Genomic DNA, 26269 nt, shown 5'->3' with positions numbered 1-26269 from the left:
TTCTGTAGCTACTTTAGACCTGGGTTACTAGAAAATTCCTGAAGAAAATTTCAACGTAAGTCTGTGGCTTTGCTGAATGAAGCCCCCCATTAATATTTAGAAAACACCCACTGTTTGGGCTAATAGCATTATTGGTGGTACCTATTATATAGAGCGATAGTTGAACAAAGTCTGTCTCAAAACCAGTGTTAAGTCACTCTCAGGGTTGAGAAGAAAAAAGAGGAGTCTAAAATCACAGGAAGTAAAGACATATGTAGGATCCTTGTCCTTCTGGATTCACGCTTCCTTCAGGGTCTTCATCATTATAAATGTTCTCTGCCATTTGCCACACTTGCATGATATTGTCTTCTGATATAGAGCAAATCACCTAAGGTTCATTGGGATTCCAGGAGAAATCAGATATCTTGGCAGTGTGACCACCATGAATAAACAACAACTCTGGTGGCCCGTCTTCTGCATCTTCTGGGGATTGTTCCTCTCCAATTTTACTTAAATCCCAGACATTCAGTCTGCGATCAGTACCACTGGAAGCCAAAATAGTCTCATTGTGAGGTGACCACTGAACCTGGAATATTTCATCCTTATGTGGCTCAAAGGAATGCAACTTAAATTTCAGATTTCTCAGATCCTACAAGGCAAGTCTTGTCAGCTGATCCTGTGGCAAGAATGAACTCACTATAAGGATTGAAAGAAAGGCAGTTCACTTCAGCATTGTGAGCATCAACTGAGTGGCTTGGTTTGGAAGTACTGTTTGAACGAGTATCCCAAATCATAAATTTCTGATCATCAGCAACTGACCCAAACAGAGACTCATGGAGCAGATGCCAGGAAACATCTTCTACTACTGCTGTATGCCCTGTAAAGATGGTCTTCGCATCCACCACTTTTCCCTCCTTTGGAACGGCACTGATGTCCCACAGGCAGATGGTGTGGTCATCGGAAGCATTGAGTAAGTGCCCACTGAGATTTGGGTTCCAAGAAAGCCCATAGCCTTCCTTTTGATGTCCACGGAGACGCAAGTCTGGGTTGCACTCTCCAGAAGGATCTGGTTTAGAAGGATGTTTTGTATAGTCAAAGACAAGAACATCACTGGAAGGAGTCTTTGTTGCGATGATACAACGGTTCTGGGGCATATAACGGGCCCTGTTTACTTCTCCTTCATGGTTGATCTTGATTTCTATTTCAATTTTTCCACTAACTGAACCAAAACCTCCAAATTCTCCTTTCTCACTGTCGTAGTGCGACACATCAAACTGAGCATCATCATTAGGGAGTTGCACACTGGCTATAACAAGATGGTTTTGTTCATCCCATGTGTGTGTCCCCAGGACAAGTCGATGAATGCTAAAATCTTTCCCTTCTGGTCTGGTTACATCTGGAAGCCACTGGGCAGTTAGGCTGAGCCACTCCAGAGCATGGGTCGTCACCAAATCATAAAGAAAAGGGGTGTTCTGTTTCCATATTTTGTATTCCTCGTTGATCACTCGTTCTTCCACTGCGTCGTCGAACGCTGCTTCCATGTCGGCCATGGCGGGCAGAGGAGCCGGGGGAACCCTGGGGTCGAGCGTTGCGGGAGGGGCGGGGAGGCAGCAGGCGCTCGCTCTGCGCACGCGGCTTCTATTAGCCTCTTCACTTTTTAACCTGTTGTCCTTTGTATTTCTATCTCCTAGTGCTGTTTATGCCTTGAGGAATTGTAGTTTGTATTTTCAATTGCTTCATCTTTTAATCTTTCTACTGAGGATATGAGTAGTTTATACATCACAAGTATAGTGTTATAATATTCTGTGATTTTTTGCATACCTACTATTACCTGTAAGTTTTGTACCTTCAGATGATTTATTATTGCTCATTAACATTCTGTTCTTTCAGATGGAAAAACTCCCTTTAGCGTTTCTAGTAGGTCTCATGTGGTATTGATGAAGTCTCTCAGCTTTTGTTTGTCTGACAAATGTTTTATTTCCCCTTCTTTTTAGAAGAATATTTTCATTGAATATACCATTCTAGGGTAAAATCTTTTTTTTCTTTCATCATTTTAAATATGTCATGCCACTCTCTCCTGGCCTGGCCTGTAAGGTTTCTACTGAAATCTGCTGCCAAATGTATTGGATTTCGTTTGTATGTTACTTGTTTCTTCTATCTTACTGCTTTTAGGATCCTTTTTTTTTTTTCTTTTAATCCTTGACCTTTGGGAGTTTCATTATTAAATACTTTTGGGTTAAATTTTCTTTGTATTCTACAGCCTTCTTGAATATTGCTTGAATATTGCTTGAATAATGCTTGAATATTGATACATTGCTCTAGGTTTTGGAAATTCTATTATCTCTTTGCATGAACTTTCTGCTTCTATGTCTGTCTATCTCCTCTTTAAGGTTAGTAACTCTTAGATTTTCTCTTTTGAGACTATTTTCTAGAACTTGTAGACATGCTTCATTCTGTTTTATTCTTTTCCCCCCCTTCTGTCTGTGTATTTTCAAAGAACATATCTTCAGAGTCACTAATTCTTTCTTCTGCTTGATCAGTTCTGCAACTGAGATGCTGATGCATTCTTCAGTGTGCCAATGGCATTTTCAGCTCCAGAATCTCTGATTGATTCGTTTTAACTATTTCAATTGTTTTGTTAAATTTGTATGATTGGATTATGAATTCCTTATGTATGTTATCTTGAACTTCATTGAGTTCCCTCACAACAGCTATTTTTAATTCTCTGTCTGAAAGATCTATCTTTCCAGGATTGGTCTCTGGTGCCTTATTGAGCTTATTCGGTGAGATTATGTTTTCCTAGATGGCCTTGATGCTTTCGGATATTTGTCAGTGTCTGGGCATTGAAGAGTCAGGATTTTTGTAGTCTTCATTGTTTGGGCTTATTTGTACCCATCATTCTTGGGAACGCTTTCAAGGTATTCAAATGGATTTGGGTGAAGTGATAACTTCAGTCACTGCAACTGTATCTGCACTACGGGGCACCTTTAGCCCAGTAATGCTTGGCTCTTGCAGACTCAGAGGTACTGCCTTGGTGGTCTTTTATAAGATCCAGAAGAATTCCCTAGATTACCAGAGAATTCTTGTTCTCTTCTCTTACATTCCCCCAAACTAATTATGTCTTCTTCTCTATGCTGAGCTGCCTGGAGCTACGGGAGGGGCAATAAAAGGACTGCTGTGGCCACCACCACCGGGACTGCACTGTGTCAGATCTAAAGCAAGCACAGCCCTTGGTCTCATCCAGAGCCCATTATAACCACTACGTGGCCAGCATCTATGTTGGTTCAAACCTTAGGGCTCTACAGTTAGCAGATGGCAAAGCCAACAAGGCTTGTCTCTTTCCCTTTAGGGTGGAAAGCTCCCCCCCAGCCCAGGTAGGTCCAGGGAAGCCATCCAGGAGCCCATGTCTGGAGTCCAGAACCTTAGGAATTTACCTGGTACTCTATTCTACTGTGATTGAGCTGACATGCCAAAAGACAAAGTTATTCCCACTCTTTTTTTTCCCCTTTCCACAAGCAGAGGATCCTTACTCCATGGCCACTGCCACCACAGTTCCACAGGGAATACTGCCAGGCTACCAACAATGTTCAATCAAGGCCCAAGTTCCCTTCAGTCAGCTTTTGGTGAATGTTGCCAGGCCTAGGTTTACCCTTCAGGGCGGTGAGCTGCCCCTCTTGGTCAGGAAAGGTCCAGAAATGTCATTCAAGAGTCAATGCTTGGTACTGGTGACCCCAAGAGTCCACTTGGTACTCTGCCCCATTGCAGCTGCAAGACAAAGTCACTTTTCTCTTTGCTTTTCTCAAGCAGAAGCAGTGTCTCCCTATAGCCACCACAGCTGTGAATATGCTGAGTGATACCTGAAGCCAGCACATCTCAGAGTGTCACCTAAGGTCCATGGCATGTACTAACTGACTAATGCTGCTGATTATTCAGGGCCCAAGGGCTCCTTAGTCAGTAGGTGATACATTCTGTCAGAATGTGGTCTTTCCCTTCAAGGTAGTGAGTTTCTTTGTGGCTTACATTGCCTGTCTTTTTTTTTTTTTTTTTTTTTTTTTTTTTGATGGAGTCACTGGACTGCAGTGGTGCAATCTCAGCTCACTGCAACCTCCGCCTCCTGGATTCAAGCAATTCTCCTGTCTCAGCCTCCCTAGTAGCTGGGATTTCAGGCACATGCCACAATGTCTAGCTAATTTTTTGTGTGTGTTTTTTAGTAGAGATGGGGTTACGCCATGTTGGCAGGCTGGTCTCAAACTCCTGACCTCAAGTGATTCACCCGCCTTGGCCTCCCAAAGTGCTGGAATTACAGGTGTGAGCTACTGTGCGCAGACAGCCACTGCGCCCAGCCTGCCTTTCAAGTTTAATTGGAATGCCAGAGCACGTTAGCCTGCAGCGGTGAGGCTTGCTGAAACTCAAGTTGCAAGCAAGGAGATGGACAATTTCTCTTTGGCTAGAGGTTCTAAATGCTCCCTCTGTGGGCGTCAGCTGAATTCTGCAAAGTGTTGCTTTCCACTGTGACAGGGCAGCACTGAATTCCAATGTAAAGTCCCATAATCACTGCACTTCTCCTCCCCCAAGCATACAGATTCTCTATATTATGCAGCCCCTGCTAAGGAATGGAAAAGGTGTAGTGTCAGCTATTTGAGACTATCTCTCCTACTCTTTACAGTGTCTCTTTTAGTAATATCAAATTAAAACCAGGTGATTGCTCACCTGATTTTTGGTTCTTAGGAAGGTGCTTTCTTGTGTAGGTAGTCGTTACATTTCATATTCCTGTGGGGAGGACAATTGGTGGAAGCTTCTATTTGGTCATCTTGTTAATGTAATTTTTGTAGCATTAGAAGTATGTATATTTCACAGAAATGACATAATTTAAACTGATGCTCTTAGTAGTTTATAATCATTAGGAATGCAGCATGAAAAAAGTGACTCCTAAGAAAATTGCAGTAGATCCGTGGGAGTGCAAAGATTTACATAAATGGCGAATTTTAGAAACTGGAAATAGCAACTATCAACATCAGTATGCGGATGACTCTTTTATGTTTTTGTCTCATTTAGCATCTGATGAGTACAACAGACAAATAACATATATATATATATATATATTTGTGTATAAGAGAGAGAAACTGTGGTAACAGGAGAAAGGTATGATCAACATAGATTTCATAGTTATGAAAGATGGCATTCTTCCTAATCCTCATATCACTGAATCTACTTTGCATTGGGACACTAGATTGTTCTATTTTATTTATTTATTTATTTATTTATTTATTTATTTATTTATTTTGAGACAGAGTCTTGCTCTGTCTCCCAGGCTGGAGTGCAATGGCACAATCTTGGTTCACTGCAACCTCTGCCTCCCAAGTTCAAGCAGTTCTCCTGCCTCAGCCTCCCGAGTAACTGGGATTACAGGTGTATACCATCATGCCAGGCTAAGTTTTGTATTTTTAATAGAGATGGAGTTTCACCATGTTGGCCAGGCTGGTCTCAAGCTTCTGACCTGAGGAGATCCACCAGCCTAGGCCTCCAAAAGTGCTGGGATTACAGGCATGAGCCACCGCGCCCGGACAGATTGTTCTATTTCTAATAATTATCAATATTGTCTCCTTCATTCAAGTTTAGAAGGTACATCTTTCTATGTGGCTACATCTTAATACCACTGCTTTACTTATATATGGAAGTAGAAAGGATTGGACATCCCCTTTTCTGTTTTGGTGGGCTGGTTCCAGAACAGTATATAATATATTAGAGCCATAAGAGGTATTGAAATCCTTAAAATACAGAGCAAAAATCCCTCTCTAATAGGTTTGGGAAATCTCTACTTAATAGGAGATAACAAAGTAAGCAGATTCCTGAATATCACACTTGCTTCTCATATTTTCCTGAAGAATGTGGCTGAAATAAATATCAACAGTGACCTTTATATGTTTCACTTTATTAGCCATCCAAATATTTGACTACTTAATCCATCAAGAATAGGTACCACATAGGAGAGAAACAATTTTTCTAGTTAAAGCAGAAGCTTAGAAAAAGTATAAATCGTTTCAAGAATCTCAAATTTCATGGTGCATAAGAAAATCCACCTATCCTTCCATATGCTATTCTATGTTCAGGGAAAGATTCATCAAGAATATTATACCAGTATCAAAAATCAGGAGAAAGACCCAAAAGGCAATGGTTCCTCTAATGTCTCAAATTTTAAAAAATGAGCAGGAAAATATCTATAAAAGTTACACATTATAAATCACATTTTCCTGGAGCACTTACCTTGGAAATTGCCTCTCCAAAACGTATTGTCTCTGCTACTTAGAAAAAGCAAAATAACAATTACCTGACAAAAAACTACAAATACTTGATTTGCTTAATTACAAGCTCCATCTTTGGTAGAAGCTTTGAACAGGATTTATGTAGACCTTCACTTAATTTGAGAATCGTTTAATGTTCAAAATAGATGAAAATTAAATTATATAATTGTTCTCATCTAGATATAAGTCATACCACCTGACTGTGTTTTTAAAAGTCATACTTGTTGAAAAATATAAAGTATGAGGAGAATAGGAATACATAGATGATAGATGGATAGATAGATTGATAGACAGATTGATAGATAGATAGATAGATAGATAGATAGATAGATAGATAGATGAAATAAATTCTCAAAGCCATGATTCAGGATTAACTTAGAGTAAGAGAATGCTAAATTAACTACTGGGGTGAGGTCACCCATGAATCTCCAAAGCTGACTCAGTTCAAAGCATATTTTCATGAAATTGTAAATTGTCTTACATACAAGAGGTTCTTGAAATGAATGTAACAGATTCATTCATGAATGAAAGGAAAAAATAGAAAAGCAAAAACATTTGAAAAGAAGCTAATTAAATGTATTCATTTTAAATTAATAACATTGAACAGTTACTGTATTTTTATAATCATAATGTAAATAATTGAAATCATGCAGCGTAACAAAAATCAATTTGATGAAATAAGACATCTAATATAAGTCTTGAAGCAAAACCATATTTTACAATACAAAGATAAAAGTAAAGGCAGAGAATACAGAATAAATGTATATAAATGATCATTTGGATTATTTTTCAGATAATTTCACTGTCCTTTCCCTGTCACTGGGAGTGAAATAGAATTCCTTCTTGTAGTAATGCTGAGCTTGGCCATGTGACTCATTTTGGCTAATAGAAGGGATTGATGTTGCTGCAAGCAGAGACATGGCTTGGATCTTACTATGATCTTAGGGTTTGCCAGGAGAGGAATATATCCTAGATTGTCTGGGCCTCACAATGGAACATGAAAAGACCATTTGCCTTTTAGGTATGGGTTCAAGGAAGATGAGACAAATATGGAATAAGATTGTATCCATTCCTGGAGCCTGAAGCCTGGGGCTGAGATACTGAAGCCTTGAGTCTAATTTAGTCCAACTGATTTTCAGCCAACCCTCACACACATAAACATGAGAATAAATGAGTTTTCTTTCAACACAAAATAATTTGCCTCTAAGAATTTAATTTGTCTTTAATAATTAGAAAGGAAAAGAATAAAACCAGGAAGAAAATGTAGTATTGGGATTTTTATGGACAAAATTATTTCTGTCCCAGTTTTTTGTATTTATACCTTTGTTCACTGTGATTGTTCTGCAGTTGATTGGTGAAAAAGCATATCTATGTATGATTGTTCATCAGTGCGTTATTTTAAACAATTTTGATTTTATGTTACATTAAAGAGAACAGCTATAGGAAGCAAAGGGTTGTGTATAATGACCTAGTATTATTTAACAATGAGCTTAACATTTTTAGATACAAACACATCCTGATACTTTAAAGGTCTTCAAAACCTAGTACTAATATGTATAAGTAACTCAGTTAAGAAAATACAACAATTTAGGAATGAGTGACAAGGAGAATTAAGGCATATGATAAATGGAATTGCCAGTGGTTGATTTAGACATGTGCAATTGACTATAAAATCAACTATTGGTTTGTAATTTTATTGCAATTCTATTTCTTCAGGAACAGTCTTGACATATAAAACTATTGAATATTATAGTCAGTAAGATACCACATAATATCTACTTTGTCAAAAAAATAATGTGCTTTCTAAATTAATGAACAATTTCCAGGTGAAATACAAAGAGGATAAATGTGGCATGCCTAACTTCTACACAATCCAAGGAGATTTGCTTGTCTTCCACACACATTGCCTTGTATTTTGAGTTATATCCTATAATTAAATCCAGAGGGAATGAGTTGTTATTCTCTCTGATAACTCATCTTTCAATGTTTTCACATAAATTTCAGGAATGTCTTGGTATAATAAAACTAATTGGTCTCTGTGGGAAATACAAAAGTGCATTTTGAAGAGGTTTGCTTTAATTTTACTGAGTTTTGTTTGGTATATTATTAATATGTAAAATAAAGAAGTAGATATCTATACATAAGCAAAATCAGTCCTATAATCCAAATATTATTATAGATGTGTTACATGAGGCCTGTTTCAAGTCAGTTCTATGGAACACAGATTGTACTTTTCAGAAAAATAATGGTATTCCCAAAGATTATTATTCTGAACAAGACTAAAAAATAACTATCTAAACTCCTAAAACAATTTAAATCCTCCTTGGAATAAGGCAGGGGACAATAAATAAATTAGAAAAAACAAATAAGGCCTAGTGTAAATGACTAATAGACTATGTATTAACAATGTTAACATGAAAAAATGATTCAGAATTTCACTTTTATTTTCAGAAAATTAATGATTTGTACTCTAATTCAGGCATAAACTGGAAGACTCTAGTTTGAAAAGAGGTAAACTAAGTAAACATGGTATTTGATTGCAAAAATTTTAAGTATGTTAGAAGAAACTTAAATTTGCACAGAAGTAGGGTTAATGGCAAAAGTACATTATTTGAGACAGTCTCCATAGTGGCAGGACAAGCTGCTGACAGCAAAATTGATCTGGTTGCAAAATGGAGCTCAAGAGAAAATTTAAGCAAAGAAGAAAACCATTGTGAACTATGGAATAGGCAATATTTTGAGAGTCTATGAGTTAGGAAAGATGACAAATTCCCAGCAGCAATAAATGGAGAGAAAAAGATCAACTAAGAATTTCCTGCCTATATGCCTGCTGAGATAGAAAATTAATCTGAGGCATTTATTTAAAATATATGGGTTAATGGCTCACTCTTTGTAACTGAATATAAGTGGCTTCCTTGATAAAATTAGAACAACACATTTTTACCACAAGAGTATATTTTAAAATAAGTAGTTCCATTAAGTTGACTATAACTGTCTCCAATGCTTAGCGCAGTGTTCAAATCTAGTATGTTGAGAAGAATGTAATGTATCCTCAATAAATATTAGATAAAAATTAATTTAATTATTATTTTGGGATTAAAAATTAAAATATTAGACATTATTAACATATTTGTTAATATTATTTTTGACATATTTTAACATACTTTTTAGAAATAATTCTTAGTAATTTTGATGTTGCTATAATAAATGATATATTGATCTGAAATTCCAAAAATAAGAGATATATATATGTATGTATATACATATACGTGTGTGTGTGTATACATTGCTGAAGGCTATATGTCTTAAGATCATAATAAGCCCAAATTTCTTTTAGAATGTGAGGAGGGATATTTTATTCTTTTTAAATTTTTATGGATACATAAGAGTTGTAGATAACTGTGGGGTACATGTGGTATTTTGATACAAGCATACAATGTGTAATGATCAAATATGAGTATTTGGGATGTCCCTTGCCTCAAATGTTTATCATTTCTTCTTGTTGGGAACATTTCAAATCTTCTCTTCTAGCTATTTTGAAACACACAATAAGTTGCTGTTAGCTATAGTCACCCTACTGGGCTACTGAGCACTACATTTTACTCCTTCTACCTAAATATTTTTATACCCATTAACCAATTTCTCTTTTGCTTCACTCTCGTCCAACCTCCACTACACTTCCCACCTCTGGTAACCTCTCTCCATGTGATCAATAATTTCACAGTCCCTAGGCCTTGTTTTTTAACAAACCCCATATGATATCATATGACCATATTTAAATAGAGCCACATTCCATATCAAATGCAAGTTTTCTATGATAATGTTGAGTTTTGTAAATTTTACAGTTTAAATTATTTAATGATATAAATAACTCATTTACTTGACAATTGGTCATAATTTTCCAGCAGTTAATATGTACTTGGAAATTCTTGGAAAATGAGAAATCTCATCTGCAAATTAATTTCCAGTGTTTTTCTAATAAAGTTTCTGTAATGTTAATTTAACAGTTAATAATAACCAATGTTGTGTTCTATAGATACTACTTTCAATATTTCTCAATTTTAATTTTTCTTTCTTTAAGGTCAAACCATTTTTCAGGTTTTTAAACTTGAGTCTTTAAAAAACATGTCATTAGTGACTGGTGGAAAACATCACTAGACATGATCACACTCTATAGTTCCAATTCCACTAGCCTGCTATAGTCAACGCTGGAAAGTTGGGCAGTCTGCATGTTACCCAGAATTCTAACATTCAACTTTATTGCTCAGACAACAGTACCAAGGTGGCTCCCTTTACATCTCCAGTGTTACTATTTTTTTTCTTTATCACTACCTAAGTTAAAACCCACAATACCCCGGCCAGTGGAAGCCAAATGCATATATTTATTAAAATATATATTAAGCATAACATATTATACTAATATGCTAATATACTTATACTTAATTATACTTATATATACCTAATATACTTAACATAAAGTATTAATTTAATATACTTATATTAAGCCTATATATAAAGTATCAAATTTACATTTTGCGTAGTGATAAATGACAGTTGATGAGTGTCAGGCATTTTCTAAGACCTTTTCATGGCTTATCTCACAATTTTATGATGTGAGCGCTATTGTCAGCCCCATATACAAGTTAAAGAAACAACAACTGAGGTTTAGTGTAGTTTGGTCAAGAACAAAGAGCTAGCAGACAGCAGAGAATATATGCAGATTTAGACTGGCTCCAGAGCCTGGTCTTTTAGACACTATTCTATATGGGTTTTGAAAATTGAAACAGAGTCCAAATTTGAATCTCAGTCAGATTTCAGACCTGTCTGCACATAACCAATAAAATAATGGTCATATCCTTTGGATGTCCCTTTCTAAGAAGAAGAGAAAGGGAAAGTAAGTTGGCAAGGGGATTAGCGGAATTGTGATGTCAGAAAGGTGTCTGCTCAATATCTTTGCCCAAAACTAAAGTACTTGTGCCTGAATTTGTCATCAGGCTAAAGCTTCATTTTATATTCAGGGAATCAGGACTGGAAAAAGTAAAAAATTAAGTTTTATACTCTAACTTCATTCACCAAGCATTGGTGTCAGTTGCCCTGAAAATAGAGCATAAACTTGGGTCTGCAACTTCTTTCCAGTAAGCAGTTGAGCTGTGAGTTTTCAGCATTAGTCCTTGCAGAACTTTAAGAAATCTTTAATTCTATCCAAAAGGAGATATCTACAACAACCTACAACTGAAGAGCCATTGGCCCTTGAATAACCAGCAGTGATACACAGATAGGACGTTGAGGGACTTGGGTGTGGCTCTAATACTTAATGATGTCAGGTGAAACTCAGCACATTCCCAGCTGTGGCTCCAGGACAAGACTCCTGCTTGAGAAAACAGAGGGAACAGTAAAAGGGTCTCTGTCTAGTACCATACGTACCACCTCAGCCACAGTAGAGTAGAGCACTAAGTGTCTTCTTCGGGTGCCTGATTCCAGGATTTGGCTCTTGGACAGCATTTTTGGACTGCTGTGAGCCAGAGGGGAGGCCACTGCCCCTGAAGGGTGTCACAGGCCAGGCAGCATTTACTAGAAGCTTACTGAAGGACCTTTGGACCTTCAAGAAACATCAGCGGTAGTCTCCAGTGTTTCCCATGGGCCTGTGGTGGTGGTGTCCACAAGGTGAGGTTCCTCTGCCTTTGGAAAGGGGAGGAAGAGTGGGATAGAATGCATTTTCTGGTTTGAGTGCCAGTTCAGCCACAATATAATAGAACGTCAGGTAGACTTCTAAGGCTTTTGACTCAGTTCTTGGCTCCTGAATGGCACCTCTAGACCCAACTAGGGCCCTGGGGGACCTCATCACCCTGAAGGAAAGAATACAGATCTGGCTTACTTTGCCACCTGCTGACTGTAGTTCCAAGAGCCTTGAGCAAACATAGGCAGTAGCCAGAGAGTAGTTACAGCAGGGTGAGACCAAGTGCTGTGCTGGCTTCAGGTCTGTCCCAGCACAGTCATAATGGTGGTAGCCACAGGGATGTTTGTGTCATTCCACTCCCAGGTGTAGGTGGCTCAGAACAGAGAGAAAGGATCCTTTTGTTTAGGAGAAATTAAGGGAAGTGAGCAAGAGTCTCTGCCTGGTAATCCAGATAATTCTACCAGATTTTGTCAAAGAACATCAAGGCAGTACCTATACAAGTCTGCAAGAACCACAGCAGTACTGGGCTGGGTGCCACCTAAAGCAGCTACAGCTTAGATCACAGCACCAAAGTCCTTCCAAATACCACCAAAGAAGGACTGGTACAAATAAGCACAGACTGCAAAGACTAAAATAAATATCTAAGTCCTCAATGTCCAGACACCAAAGAATATCTACTAGCATCAATGCCATCAGGGAAAACAAGACCGCACCAAATGACCTAAATAAGGCACCAGGGACCAATCCCGGAGAAATACAGACATATGACCTTTTAAGACAGAAAATTCAAAAATAACTGTTTTGAGGAAACTCAAAGAAATTCAAGATAACACAAAGAAGGAATTCAAATCTGATTTGACAAATTTAACAAAGAGATTGAAATATTTAAAAAGAATCAGTCAGAAATTCTGGAGCTGAAAAATGTAACTGGCATACTGAGGAATGCATCAGAGTCTTTTAATAGCAGAATTGATCAAGCAGAAGAATGAATTAGTGAAGCTGAAGACAGACTATTATAAAATATACAGAGGAGACCATTTTTTTTAAAAAAAGAAACATACAGAAAGGATTTGGAAAATAGCCTCAAAGGGGCAAATCTACTTATTGCACTTATAGAGGAGGTAGACAAAGAGATAGGGGTAGAAAGTTCACTCACAGAGATAATAACAGAGAACTTTCCAAACCTAGAGAAAGATATTAATATCCAAGTACAAGAAGATTACAGAACACCAAGCAGATTCAACTCAATTAAGACTGCCTCAAGACATTTAATATTCATACTCCAAAAGATCAAGAATAAATAAAGGATACTAAAAGCAGCAAGAGAAAAGAAACAAATAACATACAATAGAGCTCCAATATGTCTGGCAACAGATTTTTTAGCAAAAATCTTACAGGCCACAAGAGAGTAGCATGACATATTTAAAACACTGAAGAAAAAAACTTTTACCCTAGAATAGTGTATCTGGTGAAAATAGTATTCAAACATGAGGGAGAAATAAAGACTTTCCAAGTTAAACAAAAACTGAGGTATTTCATCATCACCAGATCTGTACCACAAGAAATGCTAGAGATAGTTATTAAATCAGATAAAAGGACATTAATGAACAATAAATAATCACCTGAAAATAAAAACTCACTGGTAATAGTAAGTAAACAGAGAAACACAGAATATTATAACATTGCAACGGTGGTGTGCAAACTACTCTTATCCAAAGTAGAAAGACTAAATGATTAACCAATTAAAAATAATTACCAGAACAACTTTTCAAGACATAGAGAGTACAATAAGATACAACTAGAAACAACAAAAAGTTAGAAAGTGGAGGCACAAAGTTAAAGCACAGTGTTTTTATTAGTTTTCTTTTTGTTTGATTGTTTATGCAAATAGGATTCAGTTGTTACCTGTTTAAAACAATGAATTGTAAGATAGTGTCTGCAAGTCTCATGGTAACCTCAAATCAAAAATCACACAAGAGATACACAAAAAATAAAAAGCAAGAAACTAAATCGTATCACCAGAGAAAAATCACCTTCACTGAAAGGAATACAGGAAGGAAAGAAAGAGGATGAGACCACAAAACACCCAAAATACACATTAAAAAATGGCAGAAGTAAGTTCTTACTCATCAGTAATAACATTGAATATAAATAGACTTAACTCTCCATTCAAAAGACATAGATTGGATGAATGGATTTTAAAAAATGACACCCAATGATCTTTTGCCTAAAAGAAACATGGTTCACCTATGAAGACACATTTAGACTGAATTAAGGGATGGAAAAATATATTCCATCCCAATGAAAACCGAAATTAATAATTTAATTGTGCATTTTAAAATATCTAAAAGAGTATAATTGGATTATTTGTAGCACAGGGCATAAATGCAGTTCTCCATGATGTATTACATATTGCATGTCTACATCAAAACGTCTCATGTACCCCCCCAAATACACACACCTACTATCTAGCCACAATAATTAAACCTTTTTTAAAAGTGAGTTAAAAATAGATTGTTTCAGAAAGCCAATGGGCACTTTGAAAAATAAATAAATAAAAGTGATAAACCTCAAGCAAGTTTGATCAAGACATAAAGAAAGGACATACACACACAAACTACAACAGAAATGGAATAGGTGAAAGAACTACATAGCTAAGACATAAACAAGACAAAAGAACATTACGAAAATAACCCTGCTCCTGTGTTAGTTTGCTGAGAATGATGGTCTCCAGCTTCATCCATGTTCCTGCAAAGGACATGACCTCATCCTTTTTTTATGGCTGCATAGTATTCCATGGTGTATATGTGCCACATTTTCTTTATCCAGTCTATCATTGATGGGCATTTGGGTTGGTTCCACATCTTTGCTATTGTGAATAGTGCCGCAATAAACATACGTGTGCATGTGTCTTTATCGTAGAATGATGTATAATCCTCTGGGTATAGTCCCAGTAATGGGATTGCTGGGTCAAATGCTATTTCTAGTTCTAGATCCTTGAGGAATTACCACACAGTCTTCCACAATAGTTGAACTAATTTACACTCCAACCAACAGTGTAAAAGCGTTCCTATTTCTCCACATCCTCTCCAACATCTGTTGTTTCCTGACTTTTTAATAATCACCATTCTAACTGGCATGAGATAGTATCTCATTGTGGTTTTGATTTACATTCCTCTACTGACCAGTGAAAATGAGCTTTTTTTCATGTTTATTGGCTGCATAAATGTCTTTTTTTGAGAAGCGTCTATTCATATCCTTTGCCCACTTTTTCATAAGGCTGTTTATTTTGTTCCTTGTAGATTCTGGATATTAGCCTTTTGTCAGATGGATAGATTGCAAAAATTTTCTGCAATTCTGTAGGTTGCCTTTTCATTTTGATCATAGTTTATTTTGATGTGCAGAATCTCCTTAATTTAATTGGATCTGCTGTGTCAATTTTGGCTTTTGTTGCAATTGTTTTTCGTGTTTTAGTCATGAAGTCTTTGCCCATGTTTATGTCCTGAATGGTATTGCCTAGGTTTTTTTTTTCCAGGGTTTTCATGGTTTTAGGGCTTCATGTTTAAGTCTTTAATCTATCTGAAGTTAATTTTTTATAAGGTGTAAGGAAGGGGTCCAGTTCCGTTTTCAGCATATGGCTAGCCAGTTTTCCCAAGACTTTATTAAATAGAGAATCCTTTTCCCACTGCTTGTTTTTGTCATGTACGTCAAAGATCACATGGTTGTAGATGTGTGGCATTGTTTCTGAGACCTCTTGTCTGTTCCATTGGTCTATATACCTGTTTTGGAAGCCTTGCATCACAAAACCATGTTGCTTTGTTTATTGTAGCCTTGTAGTATAGTTTGAAGTCAGGTACCATGATGTCTCCAGCTTTGTTCTTTTTGCTTAGGATTGTCTTGGCTATACGGGCTCTTTTTTGGTTCCAAATGACATTTAAAGTAGTTTTTTCTAGTTCTCTGAAGAAAGTCAATGGTAGCTTTAATGGGGATAACATTGAATCTATAAATTACTTTGAAGAGTATGGCCATTTTCATGCTATTCTTCCCGTCCATAAGCATGGAATGTTTTACTATTTATTTGTTTCCTCTCTTATTTCCTTAAACAGTGGTTTGTAGTTCTCTTTTAAGAGGTCCTTCACATCCCTTGTAAGTTGGGTTCCTAGGTATTTTATTCTCTTTGTAGCAGTTGTGAATGGGGGGTTCACTCATGATTTGGCTCTCTGTCTATTATCGGTGTATGGGAATGCTTCTGATTTTTGCAAATTGATTTTGTATCTGAGACTTGCTGAAGTTGCTTCTCAGCTTAAGGAATTTCTGGCCTGTGATGATGGGGTTTTCTAAATATACAATCATGTCATCTGCAAACAGAGACAATTTGACTTCCCCTCTTCATATTTGAATATGCTTTATTTCTTTCTCTTTCCTGATTGCCCTGGCCAGAACTTCCAATACTTCGTTGAATCATAGTGGTGAGAGAGGGCATCCTTGTCTTGTGCCAGTTTTCAAAAGGAATGCTTCCAGCTTTTGCTTATACACTATGATATTGGCTATGGGTTTATCATAAATAGCTCTTATTATTTTGAGATACGTTCCATCAATACCTAGTTTATTGAGAGTTTTTAGCATGAAAGGTGTTGAATTTCATCAAAGACCTTTTCTGCATCTATTGAGAGATAATCATGTGGCTTTTGTCATTGGTTCTGTTTATGTGATGGATTACGTTTATTGATTTGTGTATGGTGAACCAGCCTTGCATCCCAAGGATGAAGCTGACTTGATCGTGGTGGATATGCTTTTTGATGTGTTAATAGATTTGGTTTGCTGATATTTTATCGAGGATTTTCACATCGATGTTCATCAGGGATATTGGCCTGAAATTTTCTTTGTTGTTGTGTCCCTGCCAGGTTTTAGTATCAGGATGATGCTGGCCTCATAAAATGAGTTAGGGATGAGTCCCTCTTCTTCTGTTGTTTGGAAGAGTTTCAGAAGGAATGGTATCAGCTCCTCTTTGTACTCATAAGTGGGAGTTGAACAATGAGAGCACATGGACACAGGGAGGGTAACATCACATACAAGTGCTTGTTGTAGGGGTGGAGGAGATAGGGGAGGGATAACATTAAGATAAATACCTAATGTGGATGATGGGTTGATGGGTGCAGCAAACCACCATGGAACAGGTGTACCTATGTAACAAACATGCACATTCTGCACATGTATCCCAGAATTTAAAGTACAATAAAAAAATAAATAAAATAAAATAAGAAAACTGAAAAGAACATAACTATTAGAATTAAAAATAATTTAACAAGATTACTGGATTTAAAAAAATCAGCATATAAAATTCAATTGTTAAAATCACTTATTTGTACTCTCTTAGGTATGAGTATTATAGGTCAAAAAAAGTTAAAGAAGTGTATTTCTAAATACCAGGAACAAACAATTTTTAAACATTTAAGCTATTTTAGTAGCATTGAAAATATAACATATCTATTAATAAATCTAACAAATAATATCCAAGACATTTAAAAAATATTATAAAACTTTATAGAATTACATTCAAGAAGACTCAAATAAGGAAAACCTAAATTAATAAACTATGCTCATTGATTTTAAAACTAAATATTTGAATAAAATATTTTTTACTTATTCAGTATAGATTCAGATGCAATTTGAAAACAACAGTTTTTTTGTAGCAAAGTAGAAACTGAATCTGTAAATGCACATAGGAAAAATGAACTGAGTATAACAGACACATGAAGAAAAGGAACAACATAAATGACTTCACCTCACCTTATACTGGATATCATTATAAAGCTAAAACTTAAATTGTAGTATTGCCAAAGGCAAGACAGAGAGATTCATGGACACAGAATAAAGATCAGTAATAGATATTTGGAAATATACACTTGAGAACTTGATTAAAGCAGAGCTGATGTTGCAGACTACTGTGTAATGGATAGAATCTTTAATAACCGTTGCTGGAATAATTATTTGTCCATATAGAAAAAAAATAAAGCCAGACTAATACCTCATATCAGAGACAAAAGTAAACATTATCTTAACTAAAAAATTACATGTGAACAACTAAATTACAAAGCTTTGAGAAGACAATAGAGGAATATGTACTTATTATTTCAGGACTAAGAAGAATTTCTTTAAAAATATATTAAACCAAAAACCATATAGGTCATTGTTTGGGAATTAAGGACTGTTGCTCATACCAAGACAGTAAAACAAACCAAAAAACAAGCAACAAATGAGAAAAACTTTTCCAGTTATATAAGGAATATAAATGTTTGTGTGCATGTATCATATTATATATTGTAAATAAAGAATGACTGTAACTCAATAAGGAAAAGATAAGTGATCCAATTAAAAAATAGGCAGAAATCTTGTGGAGACACTACATAGGAAGAAACAACTAGAAACTATTAGGTTGGTGCATTAAAAGAAATGACCTTTTGCACCAACATAGTTTGTAAAGATTTACTTTAATCAAACTGAAAATTAGAAGAATCAAAAATAAAACCACAATAAGATGTCATTTCACACATATACTAGATAGGCAAGAATATTAAAATCTAAAACTGTCAATTATTAGAAAAGATTTGGAAGATTCAGAAGAACAAATAGCTTATGATAATGTAATATAGAACAACAAGCCTAGAATAACATTATATAATAAATTTGAAGATATGCATCACACTTAGAAATTCCATTCCTGAGAATAAATCCTAGAGGAGTTCTTGCTATTTATATGCTCCAAGAGTCCTGCTCAAGAATATCAACGGCCATACATTAGAGACACCTGGGAAGAACATTATTATACACTGAAAGAGGAATGACCTAAAGGTTCCACCTGTATTTATGGGCTAGAATGTGATACAACACTGAGAATGAATGGATTACAACTACACACACCAACAAAAACATATTTAAAATCTTAGCTATGACTGAGAAACACAAGTTATAGGAGAATACAGGAAGCCAAATTCCTCAGATACATATAAAATTGAACTATATAAAGTATAGGAAAAGAGCACATAGAATATGATGAAAGGCAAGGGAATCTTAAACACAACATTCAGAAAAGTGGTGTGGTTTTTCACCTGACTGAGAAAAGAAAGGAATGGACGAGGCAAGGAAGAGAGATTTCAAAAACAAGTAATATTATGTTTCTAAACCTGGGTTATATTAATTGAATCACTATGATTTACACTACTTATACTTTAGAGTCTTTTGCGCCTATGGATAATTTAAGCAAGATAAAATATTTTTTATTTCACTCTCATCTCACATCTCAAAGCATTGTCTGGTTCTCCCACTCGGAGGATGCCTACTACAGAACAAATAAGGAAGATGCTTACCCATCTTCACCAGAATTCCTGTTGGCTCCCTGAAAGCATATGTTTAAACAGATTGTAGAGTCTTATCCCACTACATTCCTTCTTTCTCTACTTTCTTGTATAATTAATTAATGCTGATTAGTCACCCTTCAAAGGTATTTCTTTTCCTCCTCTTTAGCTCTTATAAAGGACACAAAATGGCATGAGACACACAAATGTACTCAACCCTAATCCATTTCCTTTTATCCTTCCCTAATAACTTCCTAAAATTTTATTTGTTCAATTTCATATACCCTCCTTATTACTACCCGCTTTAACTGTTGTTTATAAAAACATACATGCTCAAAACCAATTCAATTAGGGGTTAGCCTTTCAACATATGGTACTGGAGTAATTTACATCTATTGGCAAAAAATAGAAAACTTTGACATAAATCTCACATCTTATACAAAAATTAATTCAAAATGCATAATAGACTTAAACATAAAACTACAAAACATTCCATAGAGGATCTTCAAGATCTGGGGCTAGACAAAGAGTTATTATACTTATAACAAAGGCATAATTCATAAAAAGAAAAATTGCTAAGTTGAGCATCATCAAAATTAAAAACTGTTGATTTGGATAAGACCCTGTTAATAGAATAAAAAGATAAATTACAGAGTGGAAGAAAATATTTACATACTAGCTATTATACAAAGGACTATTACGTAGAATATGTATACAATTTTTAAAACCAACAATAAAAAAGTAAACAATCCACTTAGAACATTGGAAGGACAGGAAGGAAGTGGGTATAGCTATATTTACTGTATTAATGTCAATATCCTAGCTGTAATATTTTACTGTGCTTTTGTGAGATACTACCCTTGGGGGAACTCGGATAAAAGGTACATAGAATCTCTGTTTCCTTTCTCACAACTGCATGTGAATCTACAATAATCTAAAAAATAACAAATTTTAAGCTTGGTGCACTTGGTGCATGCCCATAGTCCCAGCTACTCAGGAGGCTGAGGTGAGAATTTGAGGCTTATACCCTGGAATTTGAGACCAGTCTGGGCAATATAGGCAGAACTTGTCTCTCAAACAAAGTAAAATTTAATTAAGGAAGAAGAGCATGTGCTTTCAGAAGGTAACCGAATTACCCTAACAATTAAAATATATACATTCTGATATTAGAACACCTTCTTATTGAAAGAATAGTTTCATCTTTTCATGCCTCTGACATATTAAAATGTAACTCAATCAGTAAGATGATAAAATCACATTAATTTTATTACAGTTATTCATCATAATTCATCATCATTATTCCCTTTCTTATTCATTTACAATTAATAAACCATTTAACTTAACTGCTGGAAGTGACTTCAGTCAGAAATATAGTCTAATCCCTCATTTCAAATGGAAAATCTGAAGCAGAGCTTCTCAAACTTTAGTGGCATGAGAATCACCTGGAGAGTGTGTTAACTCACAGGTTGCTAGGTCTCACCCACAGAATATATAGAGTTCAGCAGTTCTGGGCATCCCTTGAGAATTTGCATTTCTAGTAAGTTTCCAGGTGTTGCTGGTGCTGCTGATGCAGGTGATGAAGGCATTGGTCCACAGACCTCATTTTGAGTGGTACTCTTTCTGAGGCCAGAGGACTTAAGTATTTGTCTGAAGGTCACACAATTCACGGTAGCTAAGCACTATTACTTACTTTACCACTACTTTATTTTGAAATTTTGCTGATTTTATTATTTAAAAAAATAGTTATAAGGAAAAGCCTCTTTTATCTCCACTGATTGGAATAATACGTCGTAAACTAGAATTCCCACTTTTACAGCACATGTATATCTCACTATGTGTTGGCCAAATTTTATAAAAAACCACCAAGGTTGAAGTCACCACTAGAACCATAGTTTAAAAGGGTAGAAGTACTTGAGGTTTTGTATAAGATGTATAAGCTTGTCATAAAATGGCTTTCAAACACAGCGTGTTTAGACCCACACAGCAACATTGCCTTGCACACAATCACCCTTAAATTATAAGGTAGCATCCATCATAAATCTCATGTTAGAACTATGAAAATAAAAAAGCAGCACTAATTTTCTCAATATTGCATAGAAGTAGATTCAAAATTCCAAATATATATGATAATATTGCCATCTAATGGATAATCCACAAAGAAAATATAAAATTCATAATTAAATGTGCTGCTGCCGTTGAAATTATGCTATAATCCAGAATAAAACCTTGGATTACTAGATCAGAGAATTGCTAAAAAAGAAAATAGGATACTAATTTTTCTCTGATATGGAAAATAGTGATGTAAGTCATGAAGTAATGCAGGTGACAAAACGTTTTCTTCTTTTTTCAATAAACATAATTTTTCCTATTTTCCAGGAAACAAACAGGGATAAAATTTTCATTTTTTATTATTTCTAAAACTAAAAGATCATTCTCAGTCCAAATATTTAATCACCAATTGTATTTTTTAATAAAATAGTTTGTAGAATTTTTTTATAAATTAGAGAAAACATCATAAATAAGGGAAGGAAATTTACAATGACTGCCTTGGTCTTTTGTAAAATAAGCAAGGAGTGGAGATCACAGTCGAGCACAGAATCAGCAAATAGTTATTATCCGACTTAAGCAAATAGATTACAGTTTATCATTCACAAAATAAACATTTGAGATCAAATAATTTTTAAGAACCTTCCTGATTTAACATTCATGATGAAATACTTTTATCTGAGCTTCAGTGCCCTTTCTTATGGAAGGTAAAAGTTGATTGCTGTTGAAAAATTACTTTCAAGCAAAGTTGAAGCCACAATCACATTTTCTTTCTCAGGGATTTCCTAACCATTTTTCAAGGCTCTGGGTTTAATTTTTTTTTTTTTTTCATTTTTCACACACCAGAGTTACATGTAATGTATTTTCATGGAAGTGTCATGAAAATATATTTTCCCACCCCAGATTCACCAAGGCCTTAGGAAATAAAGTCTTCCAAGTATTAATTTCTCTTAGGATAAATTTTCAGCAGCATATACCAAAGATAAAATCAGAGTATCTAAAATTCTATTGTACGTAAGCTTTCCTAGAGTTACTTACCAATCTTCATATGTTTTAAAAGTTTTTGTTTTTTTCTTTATCAAAAACCAAATGCAGAACAACAGAAGTAAGACTGAAGGAGAGGAATAAAGGAGAAAGGGAGAAAGACATCTTACAAAACCAAACTGCAAATGTAATGGAAATACTTTGGGACAATATTATTTGTGTGTGCTATATGTCGAATCATACATGTTATAAAATTTGTGCCTAAATACATAAATATTTTCATAGTGTATGTTCTTAGAAGTGAAATTGGTAATTTAGAGAATAGGCAATATTTACATTTTGATTGATACTGCCAAAATAATCTAGCTAAAAAAAATAATAATGCAGTTTTTGTTTTCTTTCATTTTGTTTTTGAGACAGAGTCTCACTCTGTTGCCAAGCCTGGAGCACAATGTCACAATCTCGGATCACTTCAACTTCTACTTCCCAGGTTGAAGGGATTCTCATGCTTTAGCCTCCTGAGTAGTTGGTATTACAGGTGTGCGCCACCACGCCTAGCTAATTTTTGTATTTTTAGTAGAGACAGGGTTTCAGCATGTTGGCCAGGCTGGTCTGTAACTCCTGACCTCAAGTGATCCACCCACGACTTCCCAAAGTGCTGGGATTATAGGCATGAGCCACCACACCCGGCCAATAATGCAGTTTTGATTGCTGTTGCTGAAAATGGAAAATACAGAAGCCACAGAGTCTAGATTACTTTTATTAAGAAAAAGTTCATACTTTTGGACCTAGATGTAGTCCCCATCTCTGTTACCATGATCATTACATATCTCTGCCCATTATAACAGATGGGCATGGCCAATGATGAAGCCTGGCTAACTTCATCTGGCTGAATAATTGTGTCTACTTGGTTGTTTAGTGATTCTTCCATGGTAGATACTTTTTGACAAGTAATACAAAATCCTCACAATTGACATATACTATCATGTGTTCATAGACATGCTTCTACCTTAGATCTCTGTCTCATATCTACTAATCCTTTTGCTGTCATGACCCTGAGAAATTGACCAGGCCACTGGCCTCTGCTCAGGTATTTGTACACATTCTTGATTCGGGGCCCCACATCTCCTCCGCCCTAAGTACCTGACCAGGTAACCACTCGTATCTCCACTCATCTGTTATTGGTTTTCATCCACATAGTAGCTGACACATCTATAAAACAAACTTGGGCTTTCCTCTCTCAGTTGATGATACATGACCCTCATATGACCATGGTTGCAAGCTGAGGAAAGTGTACCTATACACAAGTAGAGTAATATATGGATTTTGTTTACCTGATCACGCAGCTTACTTGTGCTATCAGGTCCTATCTAGATTCAATCGTAGATGTTCCATTTAAAATATACAAGTATGTGTAAATTTATGACTTGGTAGGGCTGACAGAACCCAACTCATTGCTATCAGTTTAGATTCATAGTTACTTGGTTCTGTTATCAAGAGTTTAGTCTCTGCCAATAACATGCCAAGAGAGATTTCTCAAAGTACCTAGAGTTCTATGTTGAGGCTGACCTAGCTTTGCTGTAAAATCCCAAATTTCTGCATTTTCACGATAGCATTGGGCTTTGTCATAAGTTCCATGTAGCATCTTTTTTTATCACCACCACTTCTAATACCATAGACTCTTTTGGAATGTATGACTTTATTGGCATTGCTGCTTGCAGTGTGACCTGGATCTGCTACCAAACACTTTCTTGTTTCAGGTTCAACTCTAAACTTGCAGCTTATTTCTTCCAGGTGTGAGATGGTTTACCACCAGGACCCAAAGATGTTCACCTGGTTCAGTGGTTTTTCACTGTAGTAATAGATGAAAAATACAACTATTTATCTCTGACTTTGGAGAAGTTATACTAGATCATTCTTGATCACAAGATCCCTAAATTCTACCGATATGGCAAGTACTTGTATCTTCATAGTGATTATCTTTCAGCTTGTAAAATACATGTGTTTTCCCAAGGCCCCTCCAGTGAACTAGCCACCTATTTATCATCCTGTCTAATCAGCATAATGTCACCAATGTAATGGATCTATGAAATGGCAAGGTGTTCCAGATAGCCTTGTATAATATTATTACATGCTGGTTGCAGTTATCCCAGCACTTTGGGAGGCTGAGGTGAAAGAATCACTTGAGGAGAGAAGTTCAAAATCAGCCTAGGCAACATAGTGAGACGTGGTCACTACAACTTTTTTAATCAGTGGGTCACTGTGGTGTGCACCTGCAGTCCCAGATACTCCAGCTATTCAGGACACTGAGGCTGGATAATTGTTTAAGCCTAGGAGTTTCAAGGTTACAGTGAGCTACAATAGTACCACAGCACTCCAGCCTGGGCAACAGAGTGAGACCCTGTCTCTAAAAGATAGGTGAATAAATAGAAAGATAGATAGGTAGGTAGGTAGATAGATAGATAGATAGATAGATACGTACATATAAATATATATAATTACAGTGGGTAGGAAAGTTAACATAACTCTGAGGAAAACCTGAATTATTGTGTCTATCCCATGTAAATGTGAGAAATTTCTGATCCCTTTTTAAACTTGAAATAAGAAGGAACTGAATCACCAAGTCAATGACCACATATCATGTAGGTGAGGCCTTATTTTTCTTCTCTAGCAGTGATACCACATTTGCCTCAGTGACTGGGATTGGGTTTACTACTTGGTTAAGCCCGAAATAGACTACAATAATTATCAAAGAATTATTTACCACATTATTTTCAGGGGCCAGACCAGAGAATTAATCAGATATATGACAGTGACCACCATTCCTTTATCCTATAAGTCTACAATAGCTTCACTAAGCTTGACCACCTCATCCCCCACCACCATCCTCCAGGATATGATACTGTTTTTTGTTTTTTCTTTGGCTGGCAGAGGGAAGTTTCAGAGGTTACACTTAGCCTTACTCATCATGTATCATAACCTTTACGCCACAGGCCGAGAAACCTGAAAATCTCTGTAGGTTTACTGACATTATCTAACACTCCATGGATCTCTGAACCATTGAATACAAGACTTTTCTCTCTCTGCATGGTGCTTATAAAAGGTAACATGGGCAGGGCGTGGTGGCTTATGCCTGTAATTCCAGCACTTTGGGAGGCTGAGGTGAGCAGATCACCTGAGGTCAGGAGTTGGAGACCAGCCTGAACTACATGGAGAAACCCCACCTCTACTAAAAATACAAAATTAGCCGGGGGTGGTGGCACATGCCTGTAATCTCAGCTACTTGGGAGGCTGAGGTAGGAGAATTGCTTGAACCTGGGAGGCAGAGGCTGTGGTAACCTGAGATCGCACCTTTGCATTCCAGCCTGGGCAACAAGAGTGAAACTCAGTCTCAATAATAATAATAATAATAATAATAGGACTAAGGATAGAAAAAGCTATTGCAGAAACCCCCCTTGAGTAATTAAGCTTCCAGATATCATAATGAGGCTCACTTTTTCTTCTTTTTTTATCAAGTTATCTCTTGGGGGAAAATAGAAACCCAAAATGGTTGTAGCTAATAGGTTTGTGTTTTGATTTGTTTTGTTTTGAGCCATATATATAATACTAGTCACTGGAGTCTGTCCAGTGACCTGTTCTTGGTCATGTCATCCTGGTCCTCACTGCAACATATTAACCAGGTCCTGAATATCTTTTGGTAAATATTCCATTTTTGTTTATATCAAGAACATTATGAGACCTTCCTAGGTCATGCTGAGATCTGACCCTAGTTATTTAAGAAGCTCAAGGATTACATTTTGAAGCATCTGCCCAAAGCAAGGTCTTTGCTGAATCTCCAAGAAATGGGAGGCCTTATATCTAACTAGGGAATCTGCTAGCTTATTAGATACCAGAGGGAACAGGCAATCTACAAATTCAAAAATTTT

The 26269-nt window shown here is 36.1% G+C and overlaps 1 protein-coding gene across 1 annotated transcript; it reads right to left on the bottom strand.

The window, feature by feature from the left end:
* Window positions 1-262: 262 nt before the first annotated feature.
* LOC126933204 (histone-binding protein RBBP4-like) lies at window positions 263-1615 on the bottom strand. Its single transcript, XM_050752925.1, has one exon. It carries the CDS (start codon window positions 1527-1529, stop codon window positions 606-608), a length of 924 nt encoding a protein of 307 aa, XP_050608882.1. The 5' UTR covers window positions 1530-1615; the 3' UTR covers window positions 263-605.
* Window positions 1616-26269: the final 24654 nt, after the last annotated feature.

This window comes from Macaca thibetana, chromosome 12, assembly GCF_024542745.1.
Source record: "Macaca thibetana thibetana isolate TM-01 chromosome 12, ASM2454274v1, whole genome shotgun sequence".
NCBI classification, from domain to species: Eukaryota; Metazoa; Chordata; class Mammalia; order Primates; family Cercopithecidae; genus Macaca; species Macaca thibetana.
The sequence above is the reverse complement of the archived record's forward strand: the minus strand, read 5'-3'. Positions and strand labels throughout refer to the sequence as shown.